A 27,909-nucleotide genomic window follows, 5' to 3' on the forward strand; every position below is an offset into this window, starting at 1 on the left:
TTTCCTGGCCGCTGGTGGCTTTTTATGGCTTTTGAATCACTACGGGCCCGCCAAAAGCACCGGGTATTTTAAATCAAAATCGTATATTGCCTGTAGGGTGCAGTGTCTGACTCGTACACTTTTTGCTGGTGCTGCCAAAGCTTCACCATTTCCTCGCATACAGAAAGCACTTTGGTCCCAAAATAAAGCCCTTAATTTCTTACCAATGCTACCGATTAGTTCAATGCCTTGTGGGATTCAAACAAATTTCACGCTCCAGTTGCCCTTTCTAATCGTACGACATAATATACTTTGTGATGTCATATTGGTCCAATCCAATACAGTGGTTACTGCGTTTAGGGGGCGTGGTTTCTGCATTTTAGTTGTAAATTATGTATTAAGTTGTTGTACTTCTTAAGAACGCGATAAGATATGTTAATGTGCTTTGGTTTACATTGGCCAGGTTGATATCTTGGTAAAGTTTTATAGTCAATGATGTATTTTATGTCTCAAATTTACCTGTTTTTTGTGTGAAAGGAACGTAGTTTTTTTTATGTTTTGGTTTCAACTGCTGCCTTTCACCATGACGGTCTAAACTTATAAGGTTTCTGACCCGATCAAGAAAGAACTGCCATCAGCAATGGGTAAATGCCACGAAGAGGATGCGATTTCGTCTGAAAGTCACGAGCAAGTGCCAGTCGAAGGTGAATCAACTGTACTGCTGAAGGGAAGCCGCAGAAATTCTTTGGAGCTTACTGGATCTACGCAGTCGCGGAGTCGCAGCGAGGTAAACTCGCCACCGTCGGGTGACGCCTGCAAAAACAATGACGTCACGCAGAAGGATGAGTGCTCTGCCGAGGAATGCGAAGAATCTGAGCTGCTGCAATCCCATGATAGCAAAGATGAAAATATAGTCGGGGAATCACCGGTCGTGGTCAGTGTAGACCCCGGACATCCACAGCTTTCGTGGAGCCGCCTGCTCGAGAACCAGCGCGGTCCGATGAACGCTAGAGAGGCCGTTTTGGCCCTTGGACGTCCAAAACGTGAGTGGGCCGACTGTGGACATTCCTTGGGCATGCCTTGGCTATCAACCGTGCAATGTTGTTAGGGCCTAGGACTAGGGGATACAATTGTAGGAAAATGCACCGTTTTCTCGCTGACCTTGCAACTATAATCGTTTGGGCTTGACAGGTTTGTCGTGTCACAAAACAACACAATGTAAAGTGTAACAAAACCTTTGTAAAGTTATGATGGCGGGAAAAGGGTGCATTCTGTCTCTTTTGCTCAGTAGTATATTCTTTTGTAAAGCTTTAAACTTAATTATGTTCTCTTTCTATCAATTGGGAAAAGTCTCGATCGCGAGTAACCAGGCTATAGACGTGACTTTAAAACGCAAGTTACGACTTTGCATAAAAGTTATTTAATAAGAGGTCATGCAAGCACACCACCGTAATATCCTGCAGCTTGAAACTGCCCCGATTTAAACTCCAGACAAAGCAAGTGCGTCACAATGAACTTCTGTGCATTTAGGTCCAGAAAGGATCTCGGAAAGATCCCCCCTCAGTTACAAAACCTGGATTCTCCAGTTGACCAGAAGACGGCGATTGGAAATATTCATCGCCGTGGGTCTTTCCCTCTGGCTTGCCTTCTTCGTCGTGCTGGCAATCTTCATGAACGGTAGTTAATCACTTTCCCACTCCTGGTTAATTATTAAACTCAGATCGGCGAGATAAAGCTTTCAGGTTACTTTAGAGCACGTAGAAAGTTGCGAGAATTGCGTAGTTTGCTCTTGGCGCGATAGGGAAGCTTGCATCAGGGAGTTCGGAACGAACACCTCAATCTCGCCAAACCATTATCTCGACTTGTTTGAAACAGCTCTTTCTAGTACAGGGACTATTAAACAAACTGATTTATTGATTTGTATTAAACAATACGGTCTAACGTGATTAGAAATAGATGTTTAATAACGTGAATAGAAATTCTATTAAAAGTTAACACCGTCAAACTTCCTCCAATTGCAATTCCTGCAAAGCGTCGTATTTATAAGGGCACGGCGTAAGATTGATGGAAATGAGTATCGGAAATCGATAAGTGGGGAAGGATCTTTGGAACCTAAGTGAAATCCAGCTATCGATCGTTTTCTCTGCGTTCCCTGACTACACTTGAACGTTAATTTGCCAGTTTCTTATTCGTATGCATATGACACATTCACTTTGGGCACTTCCTTAAAGCCATGTAATATTCATAGCGCGTAAATCACTTACGACTGGGTCAATTTGGTCGAAAGGTTTTCCCCCAACTGGCGTCTGACCTGCCACGCCCAGTAACGCCTTTTTTGCCATTTTGTCTCTTTTTAATTACATACAACATTGTGAACGATTTTAAGTAGTGCTATAAAACGCAACACTGCTTCGTATTAAACTAAACCTCCTTTAGTGTGTTACGAAATGTGTAGAATTGGTGCAATTGTGATTGTTGATGGTGACAGAAAAAACTAACAATACTAATGTTTCATCATACATTTGCTTTAGTCCGACATCCATAAAAATATTCGCATTCATAATTCATATATTTAGTTCCGATTGTGTATCATTGCATTGATGCGTTAATCGTTTCAACAAACTAAGTCAAAGTGCATTCCCATGCATCTGGAATAAACCAATACAAGACTGTGCCTGCTGCAACTCCATAACGCGTATTTATTCATAACGGTTGCAGGAAACGCTTCAGTTCCAGACCAAGAGGGCGGCGGAGTACCGCACAAGAAACCTGAAAATAACCAACGTCCAATCAGCCCACCTAGAAACGGTAAGCTACTGTTTTGCCCTGTTGTATTTTAGACACTGCGGAGGCGTGGCAGTGTATATGTTATACAAAAACAATGCATAAGTTGCGACGAACATGGCCTGCTTTACACCTATGCGACCTGACTGACTGTAGACCCGAAGTCAGACTAAAGTGTTCCTTTTGTACTCACTTAATTGTGTATTATACAGAAACACACGCTGTTTTTTTCAAATGTGTCACCAACACACATAGACACGAGATGTTTTTTTGCTATAAATCTATGAATAAAGTCACCAGAGCAGAAGCGTTAAAAGGTAAAAAGACTGGCGGTTGTCAATCTTTCTGAGCCTTGGTGGGTTATTGACACGTGAATGCGGAAACACTGGCACCACTCGATTGGTAGAAAGGAAGTTTCACTCTTTTCTGGCAGCATTTTGAGCATTTTTGTACACTATCTGACTTCTGTTGAACCTATTTTTGGGACATGATTTAGCATGATAGCACACCCGAGGTCAATATACTGGTTGGTGCATAGTAGAGTTTAAGAATAGTACATCCCAGGGGTATACCAAACCTTAATGAGTGTATGTTGGCCTTGCTCTATGTCGCGATACAAAAAGTAACCTTTTATAAATGCCCAAACTTTGCACCGGTTTGTTTTTCAATAGTTTTTTAATAAACGTGTTGGCCTTTGTCGTGGCAGGTTCACCATCCCAGTACCCGACTTTCAACTTCAACGGTTCAACACCGGGCGGAGTTCCACTCGGGAATACAACGGACATGGAGTGGAACGTAATTAACAACGTTTCCGTTTCAGATGACAAGAAGCCAAAAGCCTCCACAACAGGTAAGGTTTCAGATACATTTAATAACTCCACTAGTCAAGTGAACATTGCTTCAACCCAGTGGAACACTGGGAATAGACAAACCAGCAACAACCCAACTAGAGAAGTTGTTCAAAGATAAATGGTTTAGGTTTTCTATGACCCTTTTCCAAGAATACAATGTCGATAAAAGTGTAACGGGGCTCAATCGGTCACAAAACCACAAATAGCAAATTTAAAAGAATGGCGTTTGCGTCGATCTTGCAGGCCGCACAAACTTAGGACAAGTGCTTTGTGCAACTACAAGAGTGGCAAATTTTTGGCGCCTTTTTAGTTTGAACTGTGTTTCTCCAGCTTTGAAAGTAAAGAGATGGTTGCTTGGTGACCTAGGAACGAATCTCTCTCTACAATGGTACTTGATAGGCTCTCGATTCCCAAGGAAACGTATTTCGATTGTTGATAAACTCGCAATGAACGGGGCTCGAATTTGCCATATGTTTGACTTTTGCCTTTTGTGGTAAAATGTTGTGGTTTCCATGTCATTGTATGGAAAAATTTCACGCTTAATTTTGCAGGACTTGAAACGAAGTCTTTTACCACCACCCCTGTACCCATCACCTCAATTCACACTACAAGAACGAGAACAAATTCAGTTAAATCGACCCTTACAACAAAAATGACAGCAACAACAATGCCCAACAATGCGGAAAGCGCGACTACACCAGCTTCGCCTTCCACAGGAACGTACACAACTGATCAACCAGGGGATTCCCCAACAAGCGCTAACACCGATTGGTCAACTTCCAAAGAATCCGACCAATGGTTGGACGAGCTTGCTGTGCACCGCCTGACGTACCCCGTCAGCACAGAGTTTGATCTGCTGTCTTTTATTAAAGGTAAGAGTTGACACATTAAAGGCAATATTCCGGAATTGCACCGTGTAGTGTCCAATACACATTCCTTATACATTCCGTTCTGAAAGGGTGGGGCTAATATCATGTTTACTCCGCTCCAGACGTGGCGTTATTCCATCTGCGTGCAAGTCAGTAATGCGACTGATCAGCTTATGACGTAAACTGTGCCAAATCGCATGACAATGCCTTCTGTTGCCGATTTGTCTCTGCCGAACGTAATGCCAAACTTACGCATACCTCGCGGCAACACATAGCTGTTGTTCGGTCGCTCGTGACGCGGATGACGGTCGAATTTTTACAACGAGTTCGTGAAGCGTGGCCGACCGTGGCTTAGGTGTTAAGTTGTAGGCGTGTTGAACGAAGAGTGCTGAAAGTGACTGGTCCTTAGTTTATGTTGGAATAATGACTGTTTGGTTAGGTGGCTACAGATTTTGGGCGATTTAAGCATTTTTACTGCGACTAAAATAAAATACTCCGTTAACACCTTTAGTGACCAATCTTGGTTTAACAACTGTTTGGGATCCAATAGCGCTATCGGCTCGGCTCGGCTTTCACCCAAATCATATTATATGCGCAAAAGAGATAATAGTCAATGAAAGCTGCAGACAGGTGTGCACACTGTTTCGGCCTGTAAGGTCTCATCAGTGCAGCTGGTGACCGTTGCAATCTTGGTTTGTTCTTAAATAAATTACGGTTCTTCCGACGAAAAAAGAATATACATTCCTTTAAACAAAGGTGTTGATTTGTTGTCTTTTGTGGAAAGAACAAACACATCGGCAGTTTATCTCGTTTCCCAGCGAACAAAACCTGCTTTCAATGTCCCTAAATACGGCTTTTCGTAACCTACGCAATTATGTTTGTCAAGCAAACAAAATTAACCTTCATTGCCGGGGCCTTTGAAGACGTCCAATCCTCCCGGTCGCAATCTTATGTACGTCCCCTGTGGCCGAAAGGTAGAAAAAGGGAAATACAGAGATCTGAAAATTGATTTGCGTTGCTCCCTGTACCAAAATCGGTTCGTTCCCACGTATACCTTCAGCGGCCACGCCTCCGAGTACACCGTTTCACCAATTCCCATATCCGGGCAACGCGTTCAACCGACCGTATCCCAGACAGTAGTACCGGCCGGCCCTGGTTCCACGTAGCGTAGCGTAGTTTGAAAAGTGCTTCACGTATGTGGTATGGTTCGGCAAAACCGTGTTAGTTCGTTGTGATCGCGCTTTGTTGAGCGTTAATGCCGCTTTCGGTGGAATAATAGCTTGAGAAAAAGTGCATACATATATGATAGCTACGTACATGCAAACTTGATGTATTGGTGAAAAATATTCAGTGAATGTCAACGTTGACCAACAAAACGGTTTCAGGCTTGGCATATTTAAAAGCTGATATGGTTTCTACCATATGTTGCTTCCAAGTGACAAATTGATTTAAATTAAAGGACTTGTAACGTCGTATGTAGTTGTGAAACGCTGTTACACTAATGAACACTGTAATTCAATTAGCTTCTTTAGAAACACAAGCAAGAAATTATAGAAGATTTTTTTCGGACAAGCATTCCATCCTACTAAAACCAATTTTCCCTGGTCCCCGTGAATGGGTTTATAACCCTACAGTTTGCGTTTTGCTAAGTTTTCACAAAGAGAAATGTCTTCCAAGAAAAAATTGTCAAAACCATATTTCAAGTCTACGCTGGGCGGTATATATGGTCGATAATCCACAACCCCTGTTATCGCGTCTAGACGACTGAACCCAAGGCCAGAAACCACACAAGTACTCCGTATCTACACCCTGCCTTCGCTAAAAAATAGGTCAGGCGGCACGCTATTGGTCGAGAGGTGTCGTACGATGGTGACGTAACTCTCTTTCTCCCACTCCGGATGTGGCGAGTTGTCACGGCCGTGTCGTATTGTGTCATAAAGCGATTACCCACTTAAACCAGAGTTATGTACGCTAACCTCGACGTTTATAAATAAGAGCGCAGTGGGGCCGGAAAGAAGATGTCATTTTGCTTCGTTCAGTTTTTAAGTGCTCTTAACCCGTAATGACTTAAGAGGAGCAACGCCCTGCTCGCTGAACCGTGCGAACGTTTTGGGCTGTTGCAGACTCAGAGAATAGTTTACAGTATATGAAATACGACACCCGAGTGGCAATTTACACCTCAGCATTTCAAGCTATGATACCATTATGTCTGGCACCAAGGTCTCGTTCATCTGCTGTTGTATGCATCAGTTAATACGAACTCTTTTTAACGCTGGCGTCAGTGGTTTGTGGCGTACACGTACAGCGATGCTATGAAATTTGCTGTTTTTTGGAGCACCTTGTAAGGTGGTGTTATATGTCCATACGCTAAGACGTTTCCAAGTTATAGCAGTAACACTCTTTAGAGCTTTTGGTCATTTGGGACCATACGTGTTTGGATTAAAGTTGGGGCGTTACCCAACCGACACGCATTAACCGCCGTTCCAGGATGGATTCTGTTTGCTTCGGGAATTTTTTAATGCTCCGCTAATGTACACACAGCGCAGTCAAACATCAGCGTGTCACGTGGATAAAGCTGTGGCATTTTTCCCAATTTCGTCTTTTCATTTCACGATTTGACAAACTAACGTAATTGCCAAGTCAACCTTTTTGTTCAGAAGTAATGGTTCAGGAGCTCATTTCATGGTAGCTGGAAACTTGATTAAAACATTACTGCTGGATTGCAAGTGCTTTTGAGCGGACCGGTGTCTGTTGCCCGTGTTGTTCGTTTTGTTGTGGAGGGAAATACCCTTTCCACTTCTTGCAAATTCGGTTTACTGGATCGACTTTGCCAATGCTTGAGTATTCGTTAGGGGTGCACAACACAATGGTGACGCGGCATATTTGGAACACCATTGGTTTTAAAATGACACGCGGGCTGAATTGAACCATAAATTGTTACTGATGCTGCCAGGCATATTTTATTGCTTAATACTGCTCTTCTGGCAAACTTTATTGTATTTACGTTTCTCAACATTTCGGCTATTATGCAACAGCCTTCATCAGGAGGAAGTATCTGAGTTTAACACAGTGGACACATTTGAGGCACATAAACAAAAACGCTACAACAGAAAGAAGAAGTGAAACAACGAAAAGGCGATAAGGGCGAACACACCTGCACAGTATACTTTCGCCCTTATCGCCTTTTCGTTGTTTCACTTCTTCTTTCTGTTGTAGCGTCCTTTACTTCCTTCTGATGAAGGCTGTTGCATAATAGCCGAAACGTTCAGAAACGTAAATACAATAAAGTTTGCCAGAAGAGCAGTATTAAGCAATGAATTTAAGCATGAACGTCACAAAATACTTTCCAAGTGTCATCCTTGATTGTGTATGCTGCTATTGAACCAGCAAACAGATAGAACTCTTAAAACATGTATAGAAATCTCCCCATAGTGCTATGGGCAACATTGACATGGTAGCAGATTTTACAACAAGTTATGGAAGAGAAAACAAGTCATTTGTCTTTATGTTGTTTCTTATACATATTTTGCCTGAAATAGGCATCGTCGGTGCTCTTTTGTTAGAACCAACAATGTTAAATCTTCCTTCTTTTCCAACGTATATCACCTCTAATAAAAAGTCACATTTGGTACGTTATAGGTAGTACTTTATACAACGAATACGGCACGCATAAATGTTTGTGTTCATTAAACTGAGGTGTTAATTACGTAAGAAAAGAAAATCGTTAAAGCGCCCCATGATTTTTAAAAAGAAGTATTTTCTTATTTAAGGGACAAAACTGGTACACACGGTGACTGTGAGTTATGCACTGTAGTAACAGAGGCCTTTAATTTGGAAATTTTACGATAACCACCTTGGAAAACGTATGTGCGACACCAATCATAGAACGTTGAAACACGAGAGTGCCACAGTAACATTTGCTGGGAAATTACTGTTTGCGAAATGCGGATTAAACTGCCTCCCCGGCGTGCGAACGACGTTTTAAGCACAAAACCGCAGTCTCCCGGCAAACAACTGAGAATTGGAAAAAAATTGAGCGTTGAGGAGTGAGGAAACCGCCCCGTTGTGAAGTGGCAGATTCTCCGCCGCGCGACCAATCCGATCAATGAACGCCGGCATCGCGCCACTACGGCGTTACGTCATCCCCTTTGTGCTCTGGGTCGCGAGGCTCGTTATTCAAACAGATGGCGCGCGTGCCTGTTAAATTATCGATGAGACGCGAGCGCGCGCGGACGCTACATTGACTGTATGGATAGAGTAAAGAACGAGGCTTAGTAACTCGTTTGGAGGATCATTGAGACCCCACTTGTGATGTCTAAATGGCGGAAGCGCAACGTTGCCATAGCTGGGGAGTTTTTTTAACCCTTTTGCGAACAGCACGACTGCGTAAAGGTGTTCCCAGCGGAAGTGCTTAGCACATCCTGATTCTTTGCAGGTTCTTTGCAGAGTGGTTTTACGGTACTTGGTAAATTTTCACCTGTTACAAACATCACCATTATTTGTGTATAAGCTGCAGACAGATGGCCACTGTTTCGACCTAAAAGGTCTCATCAGTGCAGCTGGTGTGACTATCAGACGACTTTGCTGACCAAACGGCCAAGCAAAGACTTCCACTACAGTCACCGTCATCCGTTGGGCTCACAAATTCATATTATTGGCTCCACATGCTTATCATATCACCATTATTGTTTGTTATAAATCCCTGATAGGATCACAGACTTACCGGGAGTACTGGACGATCCTACATGTGTATTGAAGCAAATGGGTCTAATTGACAGTTATAATTATCGCAAATTATCAACGGTTTTACGCTGGTCCGCGGACGAACCGCCGTGCCACGAGCAAACCCGACCTCCCTGTAGCGTCAAGAACAATAGTAAACAGCTTTCCTGATTATTGTGACGTCACGATGTAAAGTGACAACCTGCACTCCCTCCCATTGTCTAACCGTCATTTAACTGTTCCTACAACCACAGACAGCCACTTTATTTCTTAATATCCATTTTAACGTGAGCGATGAGAATTGGTAATAGCCGGAAACGCCGTGGGTGCTGCCCTACAACTTACTACACAGACTGGTAAATAATGTTTACCCGTTCCATTGTTCACAGTGAGTCCTTTATTTGCAGATAAAGAGCCGGGTTACGTCATCGGAGTTGGTAGAGCTGACATAACTGGACCGCCTGCCGACGTCAACATGGTGAGAATTTATTTTTGGGAATATTTATAGCGGGTTCCACATATTTCATTGGTAAACGACATTAAGTTTAATGCGGCATTGTTGGTCTGGCGCGTGTTTCACCATTCAATTTTTACACGATGCCTTTCGTTGGAGTTCTCATCTAACAGATCAGTAATTAGAATGAGTAGCGTTATAATATCACCGCTGATACAATGACGATTAAAAAAGCAATAAGTTGTCTTGGAATTGCCGAATGCGAGTTATTCAGTAATGACACGTTGGTTTTTGGTTGTGCACTGGATAAAGTAATGCTTTCCGCGCATGTATTGAGTGCCAGAGCTGGTAATGATACCGGATGGAAACCAAGGCCGGTCATTAGCATTTAGAATGCAGAGGGAAGGTGTATCGTGCACTTAATGTACCTTGAACAAGAGAGAGGAGGGAATGTTACTAAACGTCTCGGAATGCCCTATACATATACATAATGGAACTTTTTAACTTTTTGTTCGAGCCCTTAATATTACCGGGAAGCTCAACTTCGTTTTTTTCCAATAATGCACCGATGAAGTCAGTGTTTCACCCACAAAAGCCTTTATCCTGCTTGTCTTTGTCGATTCGAAATGGAAAATCACTGTCCTTACTTAGATCCCATATTTAATGCTATTTAGTTCCCCGTTGTATGCATTACTATCACGTGACCAGAATGGGCGCCCGCAGAAAAAAATCAGGGGAAAGGAAAATAAATTTTCATGCGAATTATTGGTTTTCTATTTTCTGAACTGACAGCAAGCATGTATTACTTTTCGTTTTCCAGTAGGGGCAAAACCCCATCTGGATGCCCATGTTGACCAGTAACCCCAGTGTGACTCGCGCGATCCTACGGCATACATAGGCGTGGGCGCCAGACTCGATAACCCTTACGGTTTTATTCGTGTCCCTGTCATTTTATGTATCACGATTGTTGCTCATGTGCGTATAGTAACTTAAACAAATGTTTTGATTTGATTTGCGTTGCAGATGGGATACGCCAACCCCAACCAGGTCGCCGGTGGAATACATTTCCGACAATATTCGCGGGCGTTCGTCATCGGCCAGGGAAAAACCCGTGTCCTCTTCATCAACATTGACGCTTGCATGGGATCCATGCTTGTTAAGCTGGAGGTGAGTTTGGTAGTAAATGAGAAAAAAACCTTCGGTCGTTTGGATCCTGACTTTATAGAAGAGTGACGTGCTAACAATCCTGCTGACAAACTGAATACCCTTCCAGTGTTTCTTTAAACTCGCGGACAGATTCCGCGGCGCTACTTGTGTTTATCTCACAAATCCGATGAGTAACGTCTTCTCAAAGTTCCATTGAATCCTCCCACGCCGGCAAGAATCAAACCTCGTACCTTAACCTGAACGTTCGATCTTACGAAGTGATTCATCTCACTCTCTGTGTCGTGTGCAGGTCCTCAAGAAACTCAAACTCATCTACGGTGAGCTGTACAACGCGGAGAACGTGTGCATCAGCGGGACCCACACACACTCGGCGCCTGCAGGTAAGAACTGCCCACGCCAACCTGTCAGTCGATACTTAGCGCGATTGCCAAGTGATAAGGATCTCACGAGAGGAATTTGCAAACGCATACGTCAACACATATCTGCCTTCTGCGGCTCCTCTGACATCTAATGTGGGGACAACTTTTTGCCAACATAATCTGGCTGAACGCACGCATAGAAATAATACGTGTGCACAAGTACTACGTGAGCTAGGAGAGTGCTTTATCTGCCTCTAAAAAGTTAAACATTTTCATTATGTCATAGTGTCATAGTTTTATGACATTGTTAATGTGGAAAGTGTATACTGTACACATACACAGCTTTGCCCATCGATTAAAAGTGACTCATAGCCTTTTTAACATAAACATTTCATCGAAAGAAAAATCCAAATCTTAACGAAAAAAACATCAGTATAACAAAATTCAAGACCGTGACCAATCATCAGAAATATATCTCTCACGCCTGTATTGCGTGCGTCTTGTCACAATTTTTATGGATTTGTTGTTAAATAATATAAAACATATACGTGAAAGTCATAGTTTCATTGCGTGGGAAGTTTGTTTCTGTCACGACCCCTTCCATTCATCCCGTTTGAAATCTCCGTGTAACGACAGAACTTTTAACACGTGTATTGCCCGGGAGTGTGTTTGCACAGGGAAGTGTAAGATGGCAAGATTTAAATATCCGACCCTGCCAATGTATAAAGGTCAAACGACGGCGAGATCAAACGCTGAACTAAATTTACGCTACAAACAGACCTGTCATGTTCATAAGGCTATTAATATAAGCTGTGATTGAATCATATCCAGTACAAAATCCCTACAAAGCAGGTGGATTAGGACGATGTTGTCGTAATCGCTCTAATATTCTCCAATATGGTGACTGGAATAAAGATATTGTCATGGGACCTTTTCTGTCTCGTGAGAGTGTGATCTATGCGTAATCCCTAAGAAACCGCAGCCCGAAACCGTAACAAAAAGCCTCCGGACTCTTTAAATATCAAAAAACGACCCGCACTCGAACACACCACACGTTCTTAGAACAAACAAACAATGACAGCTTTCCGCGAGATCCATTGTTTGACTACACTTACGTAATGTTGTTACAAAGTAATCACGTGATTCACCGCCCGCTTTCATTCTCCTCACAGGATTCCTTCAAGACGTGCTCTTTCAAATCACATCAATGGGCTACGTTCCAGAGACGCTAGACACGATGGTAGAAGGCATAGTGGAGGTAGGAGTGGCTTTCTGTTGTCGTTGCCTTTTACTCGACTTCCGAAAACTATCGGATTACTTGGAAGCTCGCGTGTTTATTGTTTCTCGTCGACGTAATAGAATCAGTAACAATAGAAACATTTGCATCACGAGATTAACCTATATTCCAGCAACACTTGAGCACAAGTGGAAAACTTTAAAAATGTTCAACAATTTGTCATTTAACCGTTGAGATCATAGATAAAATCTTCCTCAAAACAGCGTGCACAGCAGTAAACATTGTAAAATCAACGCTAAGATCAGACTTCATTTAATGTTATTCGTTTCGTAGATTTGTGAAATCTGTTTTGTTTCACTTCTTACCAAAATTTCAAATAATCATTATGCGGTACTTTCTTAAACATCTGTGCGACGATTTCAAAATCCCGCTTGTTATCGGCGAAAGTATAATCGTGCTATCGGGCACCATCACGTGGTAAAATTTTAGAAACGACAAGTTCGCGCAAGTTAACGGTCGTCTAGCTGTCGAGGGGAACATGGCGCCATACAGTCATACATGTCATGTATTTACAGAGCGTAAGAATCGCCCACGACCGACAAGCACCTGGTCATATTCTAATCAACAAAGGCCAACTTCTGGAATCGAACATCAACAGAAGTCCCTCCGCTTACGTCAACAACCCCTTGTCGGAAAGGAACAGGTCAGAAAAAAGTCCCTTAAGGTGGTTGTACTTTTACACTGGGTCTCAAAATTTTTTCCAAACTTGATCCACATATGAGACTATGTAACATAGAAATCTGTGCGAATATTAACGTTACGATTTCGTGTAGTATTTCAACCTAAATATATAAACAAAAATAACAGGTGGTGGCCCTGTTCACGCCTAATCATTAAAATTCGCACAGATTTCTGTTTTGCATAGACTTGTATGTGGGTCAAGTTTGGAAAAAACTTTGTGACCCGGTGTAGTAGTATTTCCCGCATATTCACGACCTTTCTGCTCCCCAATTAGTTCAAATGTAAAATTCGGGCATGGAATGTTTTTGGTTTTATGTTGATTATGTGAGCTGCATAGAGATGGCCACTGTTTTGACCTATAAGGACTCATCAGTGCAACTCGGTGTGACTATCAGACGATCTTGCCGGCAAAACGGCCAGACAAAGACTTCCACTTTGGAATGTATATTGTTAAAAACCACGTCATATATAGGAGATTTATATTTAAAATGTTCTTTTTTAGGATCCACGTCATATATAGTTGCCGGCGATTCCTCGAACTTGCTTGTTAGCTGTTGCTTTCGTCATAAACGTTGCTTTTTTGAGAGCACAATATTAACACCATCAAACATTCTCTACAGGAGCAATATCGTGTGTACTTTTCCAACCATTGTGACCTCTGACAGTGAACCAAGGTTTAAAATTCGGCCGTATACCCGTTACTAAAATCAATGCTAACCACATGTGGTCACATAGCGGTCCCTCAACCTTGGGCATGGGCTTAAGCTGACAGATAAGGCGCCCATTATTGAGTTACTGTTGTGGGCGAAAACCTGAGGATTTCCTGTGGAAAGGACGTCACACGTTATGTAACAAACATCGCTCCTATGTCTACATAACTGCGCTATAATGGAAGCGTCCTAATTAGGTTCGAGTTCGTAATGCTTGGCTGTAAAACGCCCCAAACAAGTCGGTAAAAAAGCTCACGGGCAGTTACACTCATTACCATGTTGAAATACTGTGTGTATTCTTTTGCTCACCGTACAGTAGTGTTTCATGCTCTGAAAGTTTTGGAAAAATCGGCTTAAATGTTTTTCTTCTGTGCCCGTTGTTTTGCACATGAGCCTTGTGTGTTGGCTCAACCGAAACCATACAAACTTTACATGTATTTGCAGATACCACTACAACGTCGACAAAGATATGACGTTGCTCAAGTTCATCAATGCTGATGGCAAAGGTAAATAGACTCAGATTGAGCGAAATATCCTGAGAAGGCTTCAAAGCTTGTCTTTAGTGGTTGTGTGTATTTAATAGCTGGTTGATCAAAAGCATTTGTCATCAGGAAACCAGGGCGGTTGAGAGTAAAAATTGCGGTTGCGAGTTTTTGAGATTACATGAAATTACGGCATGTTTTTATGGGAGAAATCTTTTAGTTTCTATGCAGAAAAATATATCTTGGACCTCGTTTGAAATTAATCCCCTGCATATCCTTGTGCGCCGCACCGGCTGCAACCCCTCCCCGGCCCATATAGGGCACTATTACTGTGATCCCTCATCAGCCCGTCCCGGAACAAATATAACACTGTGACAGATAACCTGGGACTGATGATATGGTTATTTTGTAGGTATTGGGATGATCAACTGGTTTCCCGTGCACTGCACGAGCATGAACAACACAAACAATCTCATTAGCGGTGACAACAAAGGTAATTTCCTATCTTAGGATACTACTACCTTGTAATTCCTGACCAAAATAGACTTGAAACGCAGCAAAAAGGATTGGTCGCACGGTCAAGCGAAACGTTAGAAAAATGCATAATTTTCCAATAACGTTGTTTTTTTTTACCGAAAGAACGAATAGATCTGTAATTTATGACGTATTATGTTGGTCGGTGCTCCCGCATAAGGTTTAGCGTGTTTTTTTTGTGTTTTTATGGCTTTAGGCCAGTAAGTTGTACATTCCATATAACATTACGTATAATTTTCAGGTTATGCCGAGATGTTGTTTGAACAAGCGATGGACCCGGGTTCGATTCCCGGCCAAGGTAATTTCGTTGCTGCTTTCGCTCAGAGCAACGAAGGGGACGTCTCACCCAACACAAGGGGACCTCACTGCATTGACACAGGTTGGTTTTTACATTTCCCTGGCAGTACGTTATACGGTGGCATGGTTTTTACTTTTTTCCTCATATTTTGCTTTTTTGTAACAATTTTCACACAAAAAATACGTTGCCATATCAATACATGCCCTATGGTTTCCTGAAAAAAATTGATGTTTTTTATTTTTTGCAACGTTTGGTTGAATGCACAAATTAGTGACGACAAAAAACACTTGTCCTTGCTTATACATTTAATCGCATGTTCACATATTACTTTCAGGCGAACCGTGCGACAACGTACACAGCACGTGCAACGGTAAAGTGCAGAACTGTATTGCGTCCGGACCAGGAAAAGACATGTTTGAGAGCACGAAGATCATCGGTCGCAACCAGTACCTGAAAGCTATGGTGAGCCATCATCACGCTTCCTGTTTTTATAGAAAGTAATTAAGTACACGTTGAGGCCCATTTTCCCACATAAAGCAATACATTAACATTGTTGTAGCTCTAAGAATCCACAAAATAAGTTAATTGTCATCTTTGCATTCCAACGTAAATCGTTACGTACAGGCAATCAACAAATTGATTTTGCTAATTGCTTTTACAAAATCACTTTGGACCATTAAAATTAACCAGACATGCAGACCGGACCACTGTTTCCAACTACTAGTTCTCATCAGTTCAACAGCAAAAAACGTATTGTTAGCTCCATTGCTTACATTAAACACGGTTTGCCGCAGGATCTATACAAGGACGCCGCTGTGATGGTGAAGGGCCCGGTCCAAGTAGCACACCAGTATGTGGATATGGCCAACCAAACGGTACACGTTAACGACACTCACTCTGCGCGGACTTGTTTGCCGGCAATGGGGTTCAGTTTTGCCGCCGGAACTACGGACGGACCTGGGGCGTTTGACTTCAAACAGGGCGACAAGAGTGGCAACGCATTCTGGATGGCGGTGCGAAATTTTCTCCATTCGCCATCGGAGAAATTAAAAGACTGTCACGCCCCCAAGCCCATACTGCTTGATACTGGAGAGGTAACAATAATGCTTAAATGCTTTCTTGACCCCATCTGACTTGTACAGGACCGGGCGCATTACTTGCAGCTATAAAACCGTGGTTTTCAAATTCCAATTCTTTGCTTATTTTGCCTGTTGGGGATGCTTGTGGCTTGAATGATTTTTTATTTCGTTCATTTATTTCCGCCCGTGTCAATCTTATCTCGAATTCACGTAGACGCAGCAATGCTTTTGCCACTTCTTGCTGTCAGTCGAGCTATATGAAAAAATAACCCTGCCGGTGAGGTTTGAACTCGCGAACATGTCCAACCAGCTAAGGCAAAAACGATCATTATCGCCTAAAACATTGCATTAACTCCGCGTCGCTTTACAGATGAAATTTCCGTACGCGTGGCAACCGGAAGTCGTGGATACTCAACTACTAAGAATTGGACAAGTTTTAATATCCGCTGTACCCGGAGAATTCACCACCATGTCTGGGAGGCGACTCAGCGACGGGGTTCTCCAGGTGAGTGCGTTTTAACGCCACTCAGTTTTGCTTTTAATTTCGGACAGCCAACTTGAAATATTCGCAAAATGTATTGTTTCCGGTTTTTCTGTATTTTAAATAAGTATTTCTCACACACTTGTACTACATCTCATTACCATATGACCAAAAACCACTTTCGCCGCAAAACGCCTAGTCATAACCAAAGTGTATTCCCGCAGACATTTGCCGAGCAGTTTCCGGACGAGAAATTTGAATCTGTGATCGCGGGTCTCTCCAACACTTACTCCGATTACATCGCCACCTTTGAAGAATATCACGTAAGTGAAAGTCCGCAAATGCTCCACATCTGTGTAGGGGACAAGTGACCTTCCCGTATACTGCGTACTTCCCCACAGACAACGTTGTGACGAATTGCTTTGTCGTGCCAGTTTATGTTCTAGCGGTTGAAAGGTCTTTCCCGCTGGCACTTTATAACGAAGACCGGCATGTTGGATTGTACAAATTCCTGTCACACCACATATCGTGTTCTTTTGCCGCTTTTTACATTCTTAATGACACAATGGACATAATAACTCACAGTTTTATGTATCTTCAAAACAAATAGTAAAGCCTATGTAACTGTTAAGAAATTCATTTTCCAAACGTTTCGGTTGTAAACCACAATCATTCTCAATTGAAATGACACAAATTAGACGTGGATTATTGTGGCTGAAGTTAATACATAGACGTTCTGTAACTAAACAACTTTGTATTTGCGACTTTATAGGTTCAACGTTACGAAGGCGCATCGACCATTTTCGGGCCCCACACTCTCCAAGCTTACATCCAACAGTACAAGCAACTTGCCGAAGCAGTTGCCACGGTAAACAAGTTTTCTACAATCCGTTACACGACCGCTTGTTTATTGTTTAAAATATTGGCTAAGCATGTATTTAAACGACTGTTGAATCTATTTGAAGTATCTGGTTTCGGTTCTTTCCGAATACTTCACCGAGTACGTGTTCTTCCAACTATTTGTCGCTTCGCTTTGTTGCTTGCTTAAACGTAAAAAGCACTCACGCTATCGCGCGAACTTGTCGGCATGAGGTCTGCTGGTTTCCATGGAAATCACCTTTTCCTAAAGCGCCCAGAACCCATGTCATGATATTGCTTCAATATTCCCCGCGTGCGAAGTAATTTTTAGTCAAAATGTGTCGATTTGATATACTCTCATGCTATATTATCACCCAATGAAATTGAGCCCAAAACTAAATAACTGATTGTTTAAAAACAGCTTCATTAACTTTTTGGCTGTTTAGGGTGATACTCTGCCACAAGACACGCATGCCAAAGAGATCCGCGACCAACTCTTGACCTTCGTGCCCCCCGTGTACTTGGACAGGGCGGGTGCTTTCGGTTCGATGGGTGACGTGTTGGTGGATGTGAAAGAAACGTACCAACCTGTGAGTAGCGTGGAAGGGGGATGTTAGTGACCTTGTGTTGTTCTTTAACAAACCAATCTGTTTTCAGGGCGAAACTGTGTCTGTTGAATTCCAATCCGGGAATCCGAGAAATAGCCCCACGGTAAGCAGTTACGATGCCTAAAATAAATGTTTCTGAAAAGTTTATTGAGATAGCCCAAGCTTCAAGATATTGCGTCTTTTGTTGTGAAACATGCACATTAAGCTTACTTCGTGAAAGTTGTACTTGTTGAAAAATGTAATCCAAAATTGAGAGCACACATTGGGCCTGTTGATTAGTCCAGGCTGGTGAGTTCAAACCTTACCGGGAGCTTGATCTCGCCCCGACTTGTCGGGAAAATTGGCTGATCCAGCTTGGCTGCAATGCCGTGGCTGCGAAGCCTGTAAACCTGATGGCAAAATATAGGAGTTGAAAATTTTACTACACTGTCTATTTCGTTTATAGAATAACTGCACATACTTGACTGTCGAACGGCAAATGCCCGATCAAAGTTGGAAGGTTGTCCACACCGATTCATCTTGGGACACAAAGTAAGTTTTAGTTGGTGTTACATTTCAAGTAAACACAATTAACCAACCACATGACTTGGGCATCCATTTATCAAGGCGAAATACTTATTTGAATTCTTATGTTTGATTTTTTAAGTTATATATTTCTGGCTTCATTGGCATGTGTAGAAGTAACACAAACGTTTACAAAAAAAGCTAAACAGGACCAAGTAAATAGACATTGTGGTGCTTTCTTCGAAGGCCGCAATGAGCTGACATCATGCTGGAAACAGTCGTAATCATTTTTGGCCTAAACCCTACAGAAAAATATTTCGCAAGTTGGAAAATTCGGCCGAAACTCAAACTTTCCTTCATTTTCAAGGTACGAATGGACACGCAAGTCCACGTGGTCCAAAATGACCGGACTCAGCGAGGTGAAGATATCCTGGGAAATGGCGCCTGACACGCCTAGCGGACTGTACCGGATTAATCACTACGGACACTACAAGTCCTGGACTGGCGTCTACCCATACAGCGGCCATTCCAAGGAATTCCAAGTGGCAAATCAGTCGGCCCCTTCCTAGCGCTCGTTCGTTGCTACTGTCAACCTCGTCGTCGATCCATAAGACTTGGAATTCGGGACATCCCTTCTTACACTGCTCCGTTGCGGAGCGGGTGTAGCGCTTACTATGTTACTGTGACAAGGGGCCCTGAAGTTTATGGTGTATTCCCTATGTACGGATGAATATTAGACTATCGCTTGTGTCGTGTAACGTTTGGCGAAATGTAGACGGTGTTGTTGCATTTCACGCTGATTGGCTTTACGCGGTTGGCTCAGTCCACTAGAAAGTTCCTATTTAATCGCAACAGTTCAAACCAACTCCGAAAAGTGAATCCAGGCTTCAAAGTCAGTACTAAACATGTGTCCCACATATCCATCCGCAGTTCCTCAGTTCAGTGCGCGAACTTGATTCGATTGTTGTCTTCAAACACCCCGACTTGCAATACATTTTCGACCCTTTCACCATGTGTATATGTAAAGGATATTCTGCTCCATGACTTCCGCAGTTTGTTTTTTGAATTTTTCCCAAGCTTATGACGTCATTGTGTTTGTTATTACGTCGTTCGGTACTCTTTCTGCTCACAGCTAGCGCCGCTGCCTGCTAAAGTGCTAATGCGTTAGGCAATTTTTGAGGTTGTTTGTATATGCGCCCTGTCGTGATTTTTGTGCTGTATTAGGCGTTGCTATGACGACCGTGTCCACGGTCCGATGCCTGCGATCCCGCTGAACAAGCACGAACTGTTGCACCTGCCGCAAGTGCCATCCGCACATGGCAACGTATACCGAAATTGCGATTTCCAGTGGAATTATTTATTACCTTGTGTAAGTTGGCGTTTCCTGTTAAGCTGTTAGCGACCGGTGGTTAGTGTATATTCATAGCGTGTTGTCAAATCCTGCTTTTATATTTGTTTATTTTCGTTTGTTTTCCGTTTTTTGTGGCTGTAGTCGTTGGTTAAGCTTTAGCAAAGGAATTGTGACTCTTGTCCACCTGCGTTGAAGAATTCTGTTGAATTTCATGTTATCCTACCCATTTTTCCCAGGTACTGTTATTTCTGTTCACAAACAAGTGTCCGGTATCAGCATTCTCGACCGCAGCATTACATGTAATCATCATTAGCCTGTGTACATATGACTCTGTATTGGTTGTTTTGTTTCACTTCGCTATCTAAAGTTCCCCGCCCTCTGCTATCCAACCTCCCAATAGGACACCGCAGTCCTCTTTATCTTTCGTGCGTGGCGCAGAAACCGAGTGCTGGTCTGGACACATGACAACCCAAAATTTTTGTCAACTTTCAGCCTGTTTCAGTCTTTACTTTGGCCGTCGTCACTGTGTCTGTATGAATTGTAAATCTCTATTTCCTTCGTGGGTATTCAAGCAACCGGCAGTTGGGTGACAACCCTATGGGTGTTACCCGTGGCTGAAATTGGCTATCGAAATGTTTGGCGCCATGTTTTGCACCCGCAGAATGTCTGCCACATACACTGTTGCTTTTGCACGTATCGTGTGTAGAGATTTTTGATAATATAAACAACGCAATTGCTGCTTATTGAACATTATCGTGTGGTTTGTTCACGAGCTTTGATTAAAACATTCCGAGTATGCGACCGTCAGATAAAGGTGACAATTTATCTGTCAATCATCCACCAAACGACTACCTGGTGTTGGAAACAACATAGCACATCATGAATGATGGACACGTTGGTCAAGTTGTCTGTTAAAGTGTGAAGGTCGTTGTGCGAGTTAGGTTACAATTCTTTACCGCATTCCACCTCTGATTTGCAACTGTCAATGTACAAAACATAGTTGGTCAATTGTTATTTACTAGAAACTTCGGCTTTATTCGTTGAATTAAACTTTTAGTCTGATTTGCTGAATATTAATCTTGAGTCACTTTATTCTGGTCGATAATTTTCTGTGACGAAATAGGGACAGACATACAAGCATAAACCACAAACAAGCGAATTTATTTTAGTGTCTTAAATTTTTTTTTTAATCCTTTAAGCTACATTTGGTTATTATTGCGATTGTTTATTTAAAAGTGGGGCAAATGCACTGTAATTTTTTTTGATATCACGCACAATTCGATGTTACCGCGAAATAACATTTGGTTTCTTTTCGAACCAAATATTTTTATCCACATTATTATTAACAACGACACCAAGTGGCTAAGCCTTCAGTCACGCATCGCTTGTCAAGCACAATGGAATGTTGCTTTCTCCAGATAAACTGAGGGGTAATTTGTGTGGGTTAGGGGTGCACAGTGGGTTGGTGATGAGATGACGCTCAAACGATTCTTAAAACGAATTGCCAAGCAGGAATTTAGGGTTGTGTAACGCTGTTTCTTACTTTCCGTCCATGAGTGCAAAGTCTTTCAGTCAAAAATTTGCTGCAATACTTATAATTGCCGTAAAGTTGTAATTTTGTTAATACAAATTTGGTAGAATAGGTTTAATTGTAGTTTTCATAACCTAATTTTTGCGCTGTAGGAATCAAATCATGTTTATTTTGCGCAAATATATAACTACGCAGACTTGCAGATGAACAATATACAAATGGCGTGGGCACGGATAAAACCATAAAGGTTACTGATTCAGGCGCCCATCTATAAACTTAGATTGTAATAACTGTTGTTTCTTTGCAGTTGTTTTTGTTGTTGGCTGTTTACAGTGCCTCTGTATTTGGGAGGTTTCCTGTGTTTCTAAGTTTAGATTTCACATAAAGTTTGCTTGAATGGCTGACGACATTGATAACAATTGTTCTGAAACTGGAAATTGCCTACGACGCCATAGCTCAAGAGGGAAAACATTATCTGTTGAAAACATACAGGTTTTAAATGTCTGTTGGGTTTCTGTTGCATGCCTGTTGTATAATAAGTTGATAGTCATACATTTGCTGTAGGTTGTTGTCAAGTGTTGTGTGTTTCTGTGTTGCCGACTGTTCTGTGTTCATTGACTAAGCAAATTGCACTTGGAGGAGGGTTTTATTGATATATGAGTATAAAAATGAAACTTTCAAGCCTAAAAAATGTACATAACACAGAGGTACAAAAAACACAAATATTTCATGTGATAAAATAGGCCAAGTCAATAAAAAAATATGAGGAACGAACGGGCCAATTAAAAACTAGTGGATTAATTTTGAAAGGTACATGAAATTATAGAAGCGATGAATCGTTTTTCAATACCATGTACATACTCCACATACTGATCTTACACTTTGTCCAATAAACACCAACGCAAAATCCCTTTCCTGGATTTTCTGACACTTATCTGTCTGGTATTTCTCAACCGCAAACATTGTATTGAAGCAACTTTGCGTCATGCATTTCATCTTTTGTTGTTGCAGTTTTTGTCTTGTTGTTTGAAAATTTTGTTGCTGAGACAGTTGACGATTCGAGTGTATTCTCTCCTGTACTGGGAGTTTAGATAACCATATATGATTGGGTTGACAACTGCGTGCAACCAAGAAATGCATGCCACCACTATCAGTGCACTTGCAGGAATTGTGAGGTCAAACAATACCTAAAATATAGAAATTTTTGTCAAAGTTCATGATTTTTTTTTAGAATAATTGTGTCACATGAGCTTGATTAAATTTTGTATTGAGCATAAATATGTAACAGTGGCGTCAAATGATGCATTTGTTTTAAGCAACTTCTAAGTAGTTATTCAATTGATATGATCTAACATCTTTAGTTAGTGGTCTATACATGATATGATTATTTGATTTGTCATAAAATTTGCTTTTTTTACCTGGAAAAGGAAAAGAAGAGCTGTCGGGAAAATGCACAAGGCAAATGCAATGCAAATGGTTAAACTGCTGTACACCAGCTGGCGCTCACGAGCATGCTTTTTCCTCAGCATTCTGTGCCTAAAATAGAATAAAAATGCAGGGTTTTATAATATTGTCATGTCTAAACTCACCTCTATTCACGAAAAATTTATTTTGCAAAGGCTTATATGTGTTGATTGTGTGATAATGGTACTTTTGCAAGAAGAATTTACATCTTGCGCATTGCTTGAATTATTCATGTAAATATTGATTTTGTAGTACTTAAAAGTGAGACATACTTGGTCCTGTCTAGCGGCACTTAACAAATCTGTTGTTGCCTTTTACTTGAAAATTTATCATGGCACGCAATGTTGCATAACAATGGTTAATCGATGTACATTGCAAAAATTACCTCTGTCTTCGCTTTCTTTCCTGTCGGTTGGCTTTAGTTTTTCTTTCGTGAATTTTTCTGGCAATTGTTCCCATGCGACTTCTGGGCACATCAAGTTCGTTTTCGTTTTTGTAATGTGAACCACTGTTTGAGGACTCCCGTTTTCGTGGGTGCAACCGCACAGACCAAGAAGTGTTTGTCTTGAGCGGACTAACATCATTTTGGCTTGCTGATTTTGGTTTGTCTGTGTTGCGCTGATAAAAAGCTGAACGCACCCTCATCATTTTACCTTCACTTTCAGACATGTCATTCTCAGAGAGGTTGTTCAGTTGCAGCTGACCGTGGTTTGTGTTTTGTGAATTGGAAACGGAAAGACTAGCATTGGAAGCCTGCAGAAAGTCCAAATTGGGAAGGGTTGGTGCACTGAGGGACTTTTTGCGTCTTAGGTCTTTTATCTGCAGTCGATTTTCTCTTAGCTCCACAACTGGTGCCTCCTCTTGTTCATTGTCAGTGGCACTTGCCAGTCGCGACAAACTATTTGCCTCATCCTCAGACAAATTGTGATCGGAACTATGGCTAATAGTGCCCGTTATCTTCTCCTCATTGATGCTATCGAAGGTTGCTATTTTTTGGTTGTTTCTCAGCAATATATTCCACAGACTGTTCCGCTTTTTTGATTGTGGTTTAACTGTTGGTTTTGTTATTTCTTTGCTCTCCTCATCCTCGGAAGCAGAAGGATAGCTGCTGTAGTCTTGATCAATTGGAGAAGGTGGCACTTTAACAGGTGAGGTTTTGTTTTCTGTTGAACGATGTGATGATTCACTTGGCGGTGCAGTGCTACTTTTATCACCTGAAAAAAACATATTTGTTTGTATTATTGGTGTATGTAAAGTAAAAAAATGACCCCAAGATCAATATAAAACCTTCTGCAAGGATCTTGCCATACAGGTTTTGAAAGCAATGTGTTTGGTTTGGATATTTCAAATTCAGTCTAGGGAGTTGATTTACTCACAATAAAATTATACATAAAACTAAACACTCGGTGGTGCTATGTACCTATCACTGGCTTGAACCCTTGTCCAACTCCTTCAATTAAACTGGAGGGCTTAAATTCATCTCCTGTGTCATCGCTGGTGTTACCAGACTTCTTTGATATGGAAATGCTCACTGAAATAATTGTGTTGGTATTTTAGGTTCAAAATACTTTTTCTTGTTATAACATTTAGGTAAAAGCTGTGCAAAAAATCAAATGTGCTAAACTTTGTGGGGTGATAGTTTAAAAGTGTTCTCACCTTTCGAAGTTGTCTTTTTAAAACTTGATCTTCCGTGGTATTTAAGTTTCTGTTGAACTTTTTTGACTTTCTTAAAGATGGCAGTGTACGCAACAACAAGAATAATAAGTGGAACGGCTTGAAACATGATGTTCAGTGCCAGATTGTACCACCTGTTAATACATATGTATACAGTTACAGTTTTTGAATCTGTGTTACCTTTGTAATGGTAAGTTTGTCGTTACTTACTTTACTCCCGCTGATACTGTCTCGGTTCCAATGGCACACCGAAGGGATTGTGCATCCCATTCTATTGCTCCACCTTCAATCATATGAAAAATATTGTTTGTTTACATTTAAAGTGTGCAGGCAATTACTCTACGATGTTATTTCTTAAGTCACTCACATACTGCTATTGATTACTCGTTTTTTTTAGTTTTTCTTTGTATTGTAAGATAAGCCAAATTCATAACATCAAATTATGTACTCTGCATTCAATCTGAACAGCTATTGATAGTTGTTTGGTGAAAATATGCGATTATACTTGTGTAAATAAAGGTAGACCCTGCTCAATGGAGAGATGTTTGACTCGAGATAAAATTGCAGAGATAAGTATCTTGTAAAGGGAGAACTTACCTATAACCACAGGCAGGTATAGGAGTGGAGCAGTGAGCCATATACTGGCAATGCATATTGCGAGCCTTCGACCACTAAAGAGGCGCTGGTATCTGTTGTGAAAACAAACAATCGGGCTTATTTAGTGTATGTATCCTGTTTAAAGGGGACATGCAAATTTTATTCAAGTGCTTTTAGTCAGTAAATTTGTTGCTTTATTTCAGTTACAACAGGGTGAAGGTGGAAATGCAGGTGAAACAGTTACTGTAACCCTTTGTATGTCATCAGTATATGTATACTGTTCAGGAGTTTATTAATTAGTGAACATTACTGTTTAATCACAGATCTTACATGTCTGATTTTACAATTCCAATATATCGGTTGATGGCAATTGCCGTGAGATTATGGAGTGAGCACGCTAGCGATGTGTAATAGAGGTAGCCCACAAATGAACAAAAAGCTGCCGGATAAACCAACGTCTGCAAAAACACGAAAAAGGGTTAATTCTATGTTAAATATAGTTCAATAAGGCTGTATATGTATTTGGGTTGCTTTCATTTCATTGTGCTGAAAACTGAAAGCCTTCATATTGATTTCCTAATGAATGAGGGTGTTGTATGCTTTTTCAATTCCAATTATTGATTGATGTCTAGCTTTCAAATAAATGGCAATTTAATCCAGCGGGATATAACAACAGAGGTGCTAATTTCAATTGGTGTGAGATAACTAAAGACCATTTTTAGGAAAATTTTAAGCATTTTGTTATTGGGAGTGATCACCCACAGCGGCTAGAGACAAATTGCACTGATTTTTCTGGTGTTTAATTATTAATGACACCTTGAGCTTAAAATTAAAATCAGCGAGCTAGTCTGTCACATTCTAAACCTTTGCTGAAGTTGTATACAGCATAATTGCTTCAATTAAAATTCTGGATGGTTGTGAATGCCATGTTGTGGCAGCAGGATTTGTGGCCTGAGGCAGAACACAGCAATAAATTGTAAAACTATTGCAGATTAGATGCCATAAGGGCCAGGTTGCACATTGAGGCATGCTTAGCGGCATCAGAATATATGCAAGTATGACTATTTTCACAAGTGTCAGTGTGGTATGACTTAGATAATCTTATTTGTATGCTAAATTATTCCATTTGGCTTGATTGCAAAATCGTGGCCCACTGTTGTTATATATATATATGTATTTGCTTAGTGTTGATTTTTTGTTCAACGCATACAAGTAATAAATGTTATTAGGTGCATTGTCTATTGACATTTGTATATCATAGGGCTGTTGCTTGTTTTAGTATTGATAGTGCAATAAGCAATGGTAAACTTAATGTTAGTAAATTTATTCTCTTCAGGAATCTCACCCTGCACTGGAAAATGTTTTGGTTTGATTTTTAGTGAAATTTAATTGTTCTGGTAAGAAGAATTTTTTACTTGTGCAGCTGGCAATTAGCAAAAAGTCATTTTAAATTAATTAGCTCTGGCAGGAACAAGGGTTGATAAATATTTAACATCTGCCGATACTACTGAACAGTGAAAAAAGAGTTGTGTACTCACCCCAGTGATAAAGCCAGGCAGTGTCAAGGGTATGACCACCACAGAAAATACCAGTTCAACAAGACAGAGATTTGCAATGAGAACGTTGAATGATGTTTGGAGGTTTTTGCTTCGAGTGTAAGCCCACACTGTAAGGCCATTTCCTCCTGCACCAAGTACAGTCACCATAAATCCAAATAAAACACCCATGTATTTCCAGTTTCCTGTTAAAAAATATAAATATTTTTGTAAAGAAACTGCCTGTTGTTTTAAATACTTCAATTAGGTAGAGGCCACATGTTTTGAAAGAAAGTTTAAATTCACAAATAGATTGTGGCAGCTTTTGAGTTTACATATGAAAGACAGGATAGGTTTTTTTTTTCATTTTTTTCTAAATCATGTGCAGACTGTAAATACCACGTTTTGTGTTGAGTTTTGTGACACATGAAACTGTTGGCATGTACAGGAAGCATGGACATGGTGATTCATGCCACTATCACTGCTTTGCATCATGCAGATATGACATGCAGATTGTGACAAACCCCATTCCTGTTGTTTTTACATTCCACTTTCTTCAATAGATAGTTAATAAATCCTTTTTTTATTTAAATTAATTCTTGTTTATTTTACTAATGTCTATTTTTTTCTTGAGGAAGAAAGCTGGCTGATTAGCTTACGGGAAAAAAAACTTTCCCATGTTTTTTGTGGTACATTGTTGACATGATAAAAAAGTAATAGCCCTATTACCTGGTGAGTCTACTTGTGAAATATCCACCAAATTTTCCACCACTGTTGTTGTGAAGTTGGGTTCCATGTTGTTCACGTTGGAGAATATTTTAGACACCGGTGTGGAGTTCATTTTTCCACTGAAAAGACCTGATGTTTTTTACAAAAAAAAAACAACACAGGCTTTGACAATGATAGTAATAGTAGTGCTAATCTGAAATATACACACACAAATTGAAAAATTTGGTTTTTGCTTAATTTGTATGCCATTAAATGCAAGGTGTTTTTGCCTGACTGGTACTATTTTGACACCTTCCCTCTAAAATGTCAGA

At 41.0% G+C, this 27,909-nt stretch overlaps 2 protein-coding genes across 4 annotated transcripts; one reads left to right on the top strand and one right to left on the bottom strand.

The window, feature by feature from the left end:
- Positions 1-519: 519 nt before the first annotated feature.
- Positions 520-20,816, top strand: LOC145897160 (putative neutral ceramidase C). 2 transcript variants are annotated; one of them, XM_082985349.1, is made up of 22 exons: positions 520-1,022; positions 1,510-1,656; positions 2,698-2,787; positions 3,470-3,613; positions 4,166-4,486; positions 9,613-9,683; positions 10,683-10,826; positions 11,116-11,206; positions 12,358-12,443; positions 12,998-13,125; positions 14,318-14,379; positions 14,768-14,848; positions 15,131-15,268; positions 15,522-15,649; positions 15,982-16,281; positions 16,637-16,771; positions 16,972-17,070; positions 17,520-17,615; positions 18,052-18,195; positions 18,263-18,316; positions 18,659-18,744; positions 19,085-20,816. In XM_082985349.1, exons 1-22 carry the CDS (start codon positions 620-622, stop codon positions 19,284-19,286), a joined length of 3,150 nt encoding a protein of 1,049 aa, XP_082841475.1. In that variant the 5' UTR covers positions 520-619; the 3' UTR covers positions 19,287-20,816. The 2 variants fall into 2 exon arrangements, with proteins under 2 accessions (XP_082841475.1, XP_082841482.1); XM_082985356.1 differs by having other exon boundaries at positions 4,331-4,486.
- A 1,337-nt stretch (positions 20,817-22,153) lies between these two features.
- On the bottom strand, positions 22,154-27,839 carry LOC145897186 (uncharacterized). 2 transcript variants are annotated; one of them, XM_082985385.1, is made up of 10 exons: positions 27,599-27,839; positions 26,873-27,018; positions 25,665-25,792; positions 25,335-25,426; positions 24,948-25,020; positions 24,720-24,871; positions 24,484-24,594; positions 23,449-24,277; positions 23,018-23,135; positions 22,154-22,786 (listed from the first exon to the last, which is right to left on the bottom strand). In XM_082985385.1, exons 1-10 carry the CDS (start codon positions 27,708-27,710, stop codon positions 22,592-22,594), a joined length of 1,956 nt encoding a protein of 651 aa, XP_082841511.1. In that variant the 5' UTR covers positions 27,711-27,839; the 3' UTR covers positions 22,154-22,591. The 2 variants fall into 2 exon arrangements, with proteins under 2 accessions (XP_082841511.1, XP_082841502.1); XM_082985376.1 differs by having other exon boundaries at positions 22,156-22,786; positions 26,873-27,075.
- Positions 27,840-27,909: the final 70 nt, after the last annotated feature.

This window comes from Ascidia mentula, chromosome 1 (genome assembly GCF_947561715.1).
Source record: "Ascidia mentula chromosome 1, kaAscMent1.1, whole genome shotgun sequence".
Lineage (NCBI taxonomy): Eukaryota > Metazoa > Chordata > Ascidiacea > Phlebobranchia > Ascidiidae > Ascidia > Ascidia mentula.

Excerpts from the sequence above, each read along its gene's own strand:
- LOC145897160 (XM_082985349.1), top strand. The coding sequence starts at position 620 with ATGGGTAAATGCCACGAAGAGGATGCGATTTCGTCTGAAAGTCACGAG. Across the intron at positions 13,126-14,317 it reads CCCTTGTCGGAAAGGAACAG|ATACCACTACAACGTCGACA; the intron begins GTCAGAAAAAAG and ends ATGTATTTGCAG. Across the intron at positions 18,317-18,658 it reads ATCCGAGAAATAGCCCCACG|AATAACTGCACATACTTGAC; the intron begins GTAAGCAGTTAC and ends TTTCGTTTATAG.
- LOC145897186 (XM_082985376.1), bottom strand. The coding sequence starts at position 27,710 with ATGAACTCCACACCGGTGTCTAAAATATTCTCCAACGTGAACAACATG. Across the intron at positions 25,793-26,872 it reads TGCCTGGCTTTATCACTGGG|ACGTTGGTTTATCCGGCAGC; the intron begins GTGAGTACACAA and ends GTGTTTTTGCAG. Across the intron at positions 23,136-23,448 it reads GAAAGAAAGCGAAGACAGAG|GCACAGAATGCTGAGGAAAA; the intron begins GTAATTTTTGCA and ends ATTCTATTTTAG.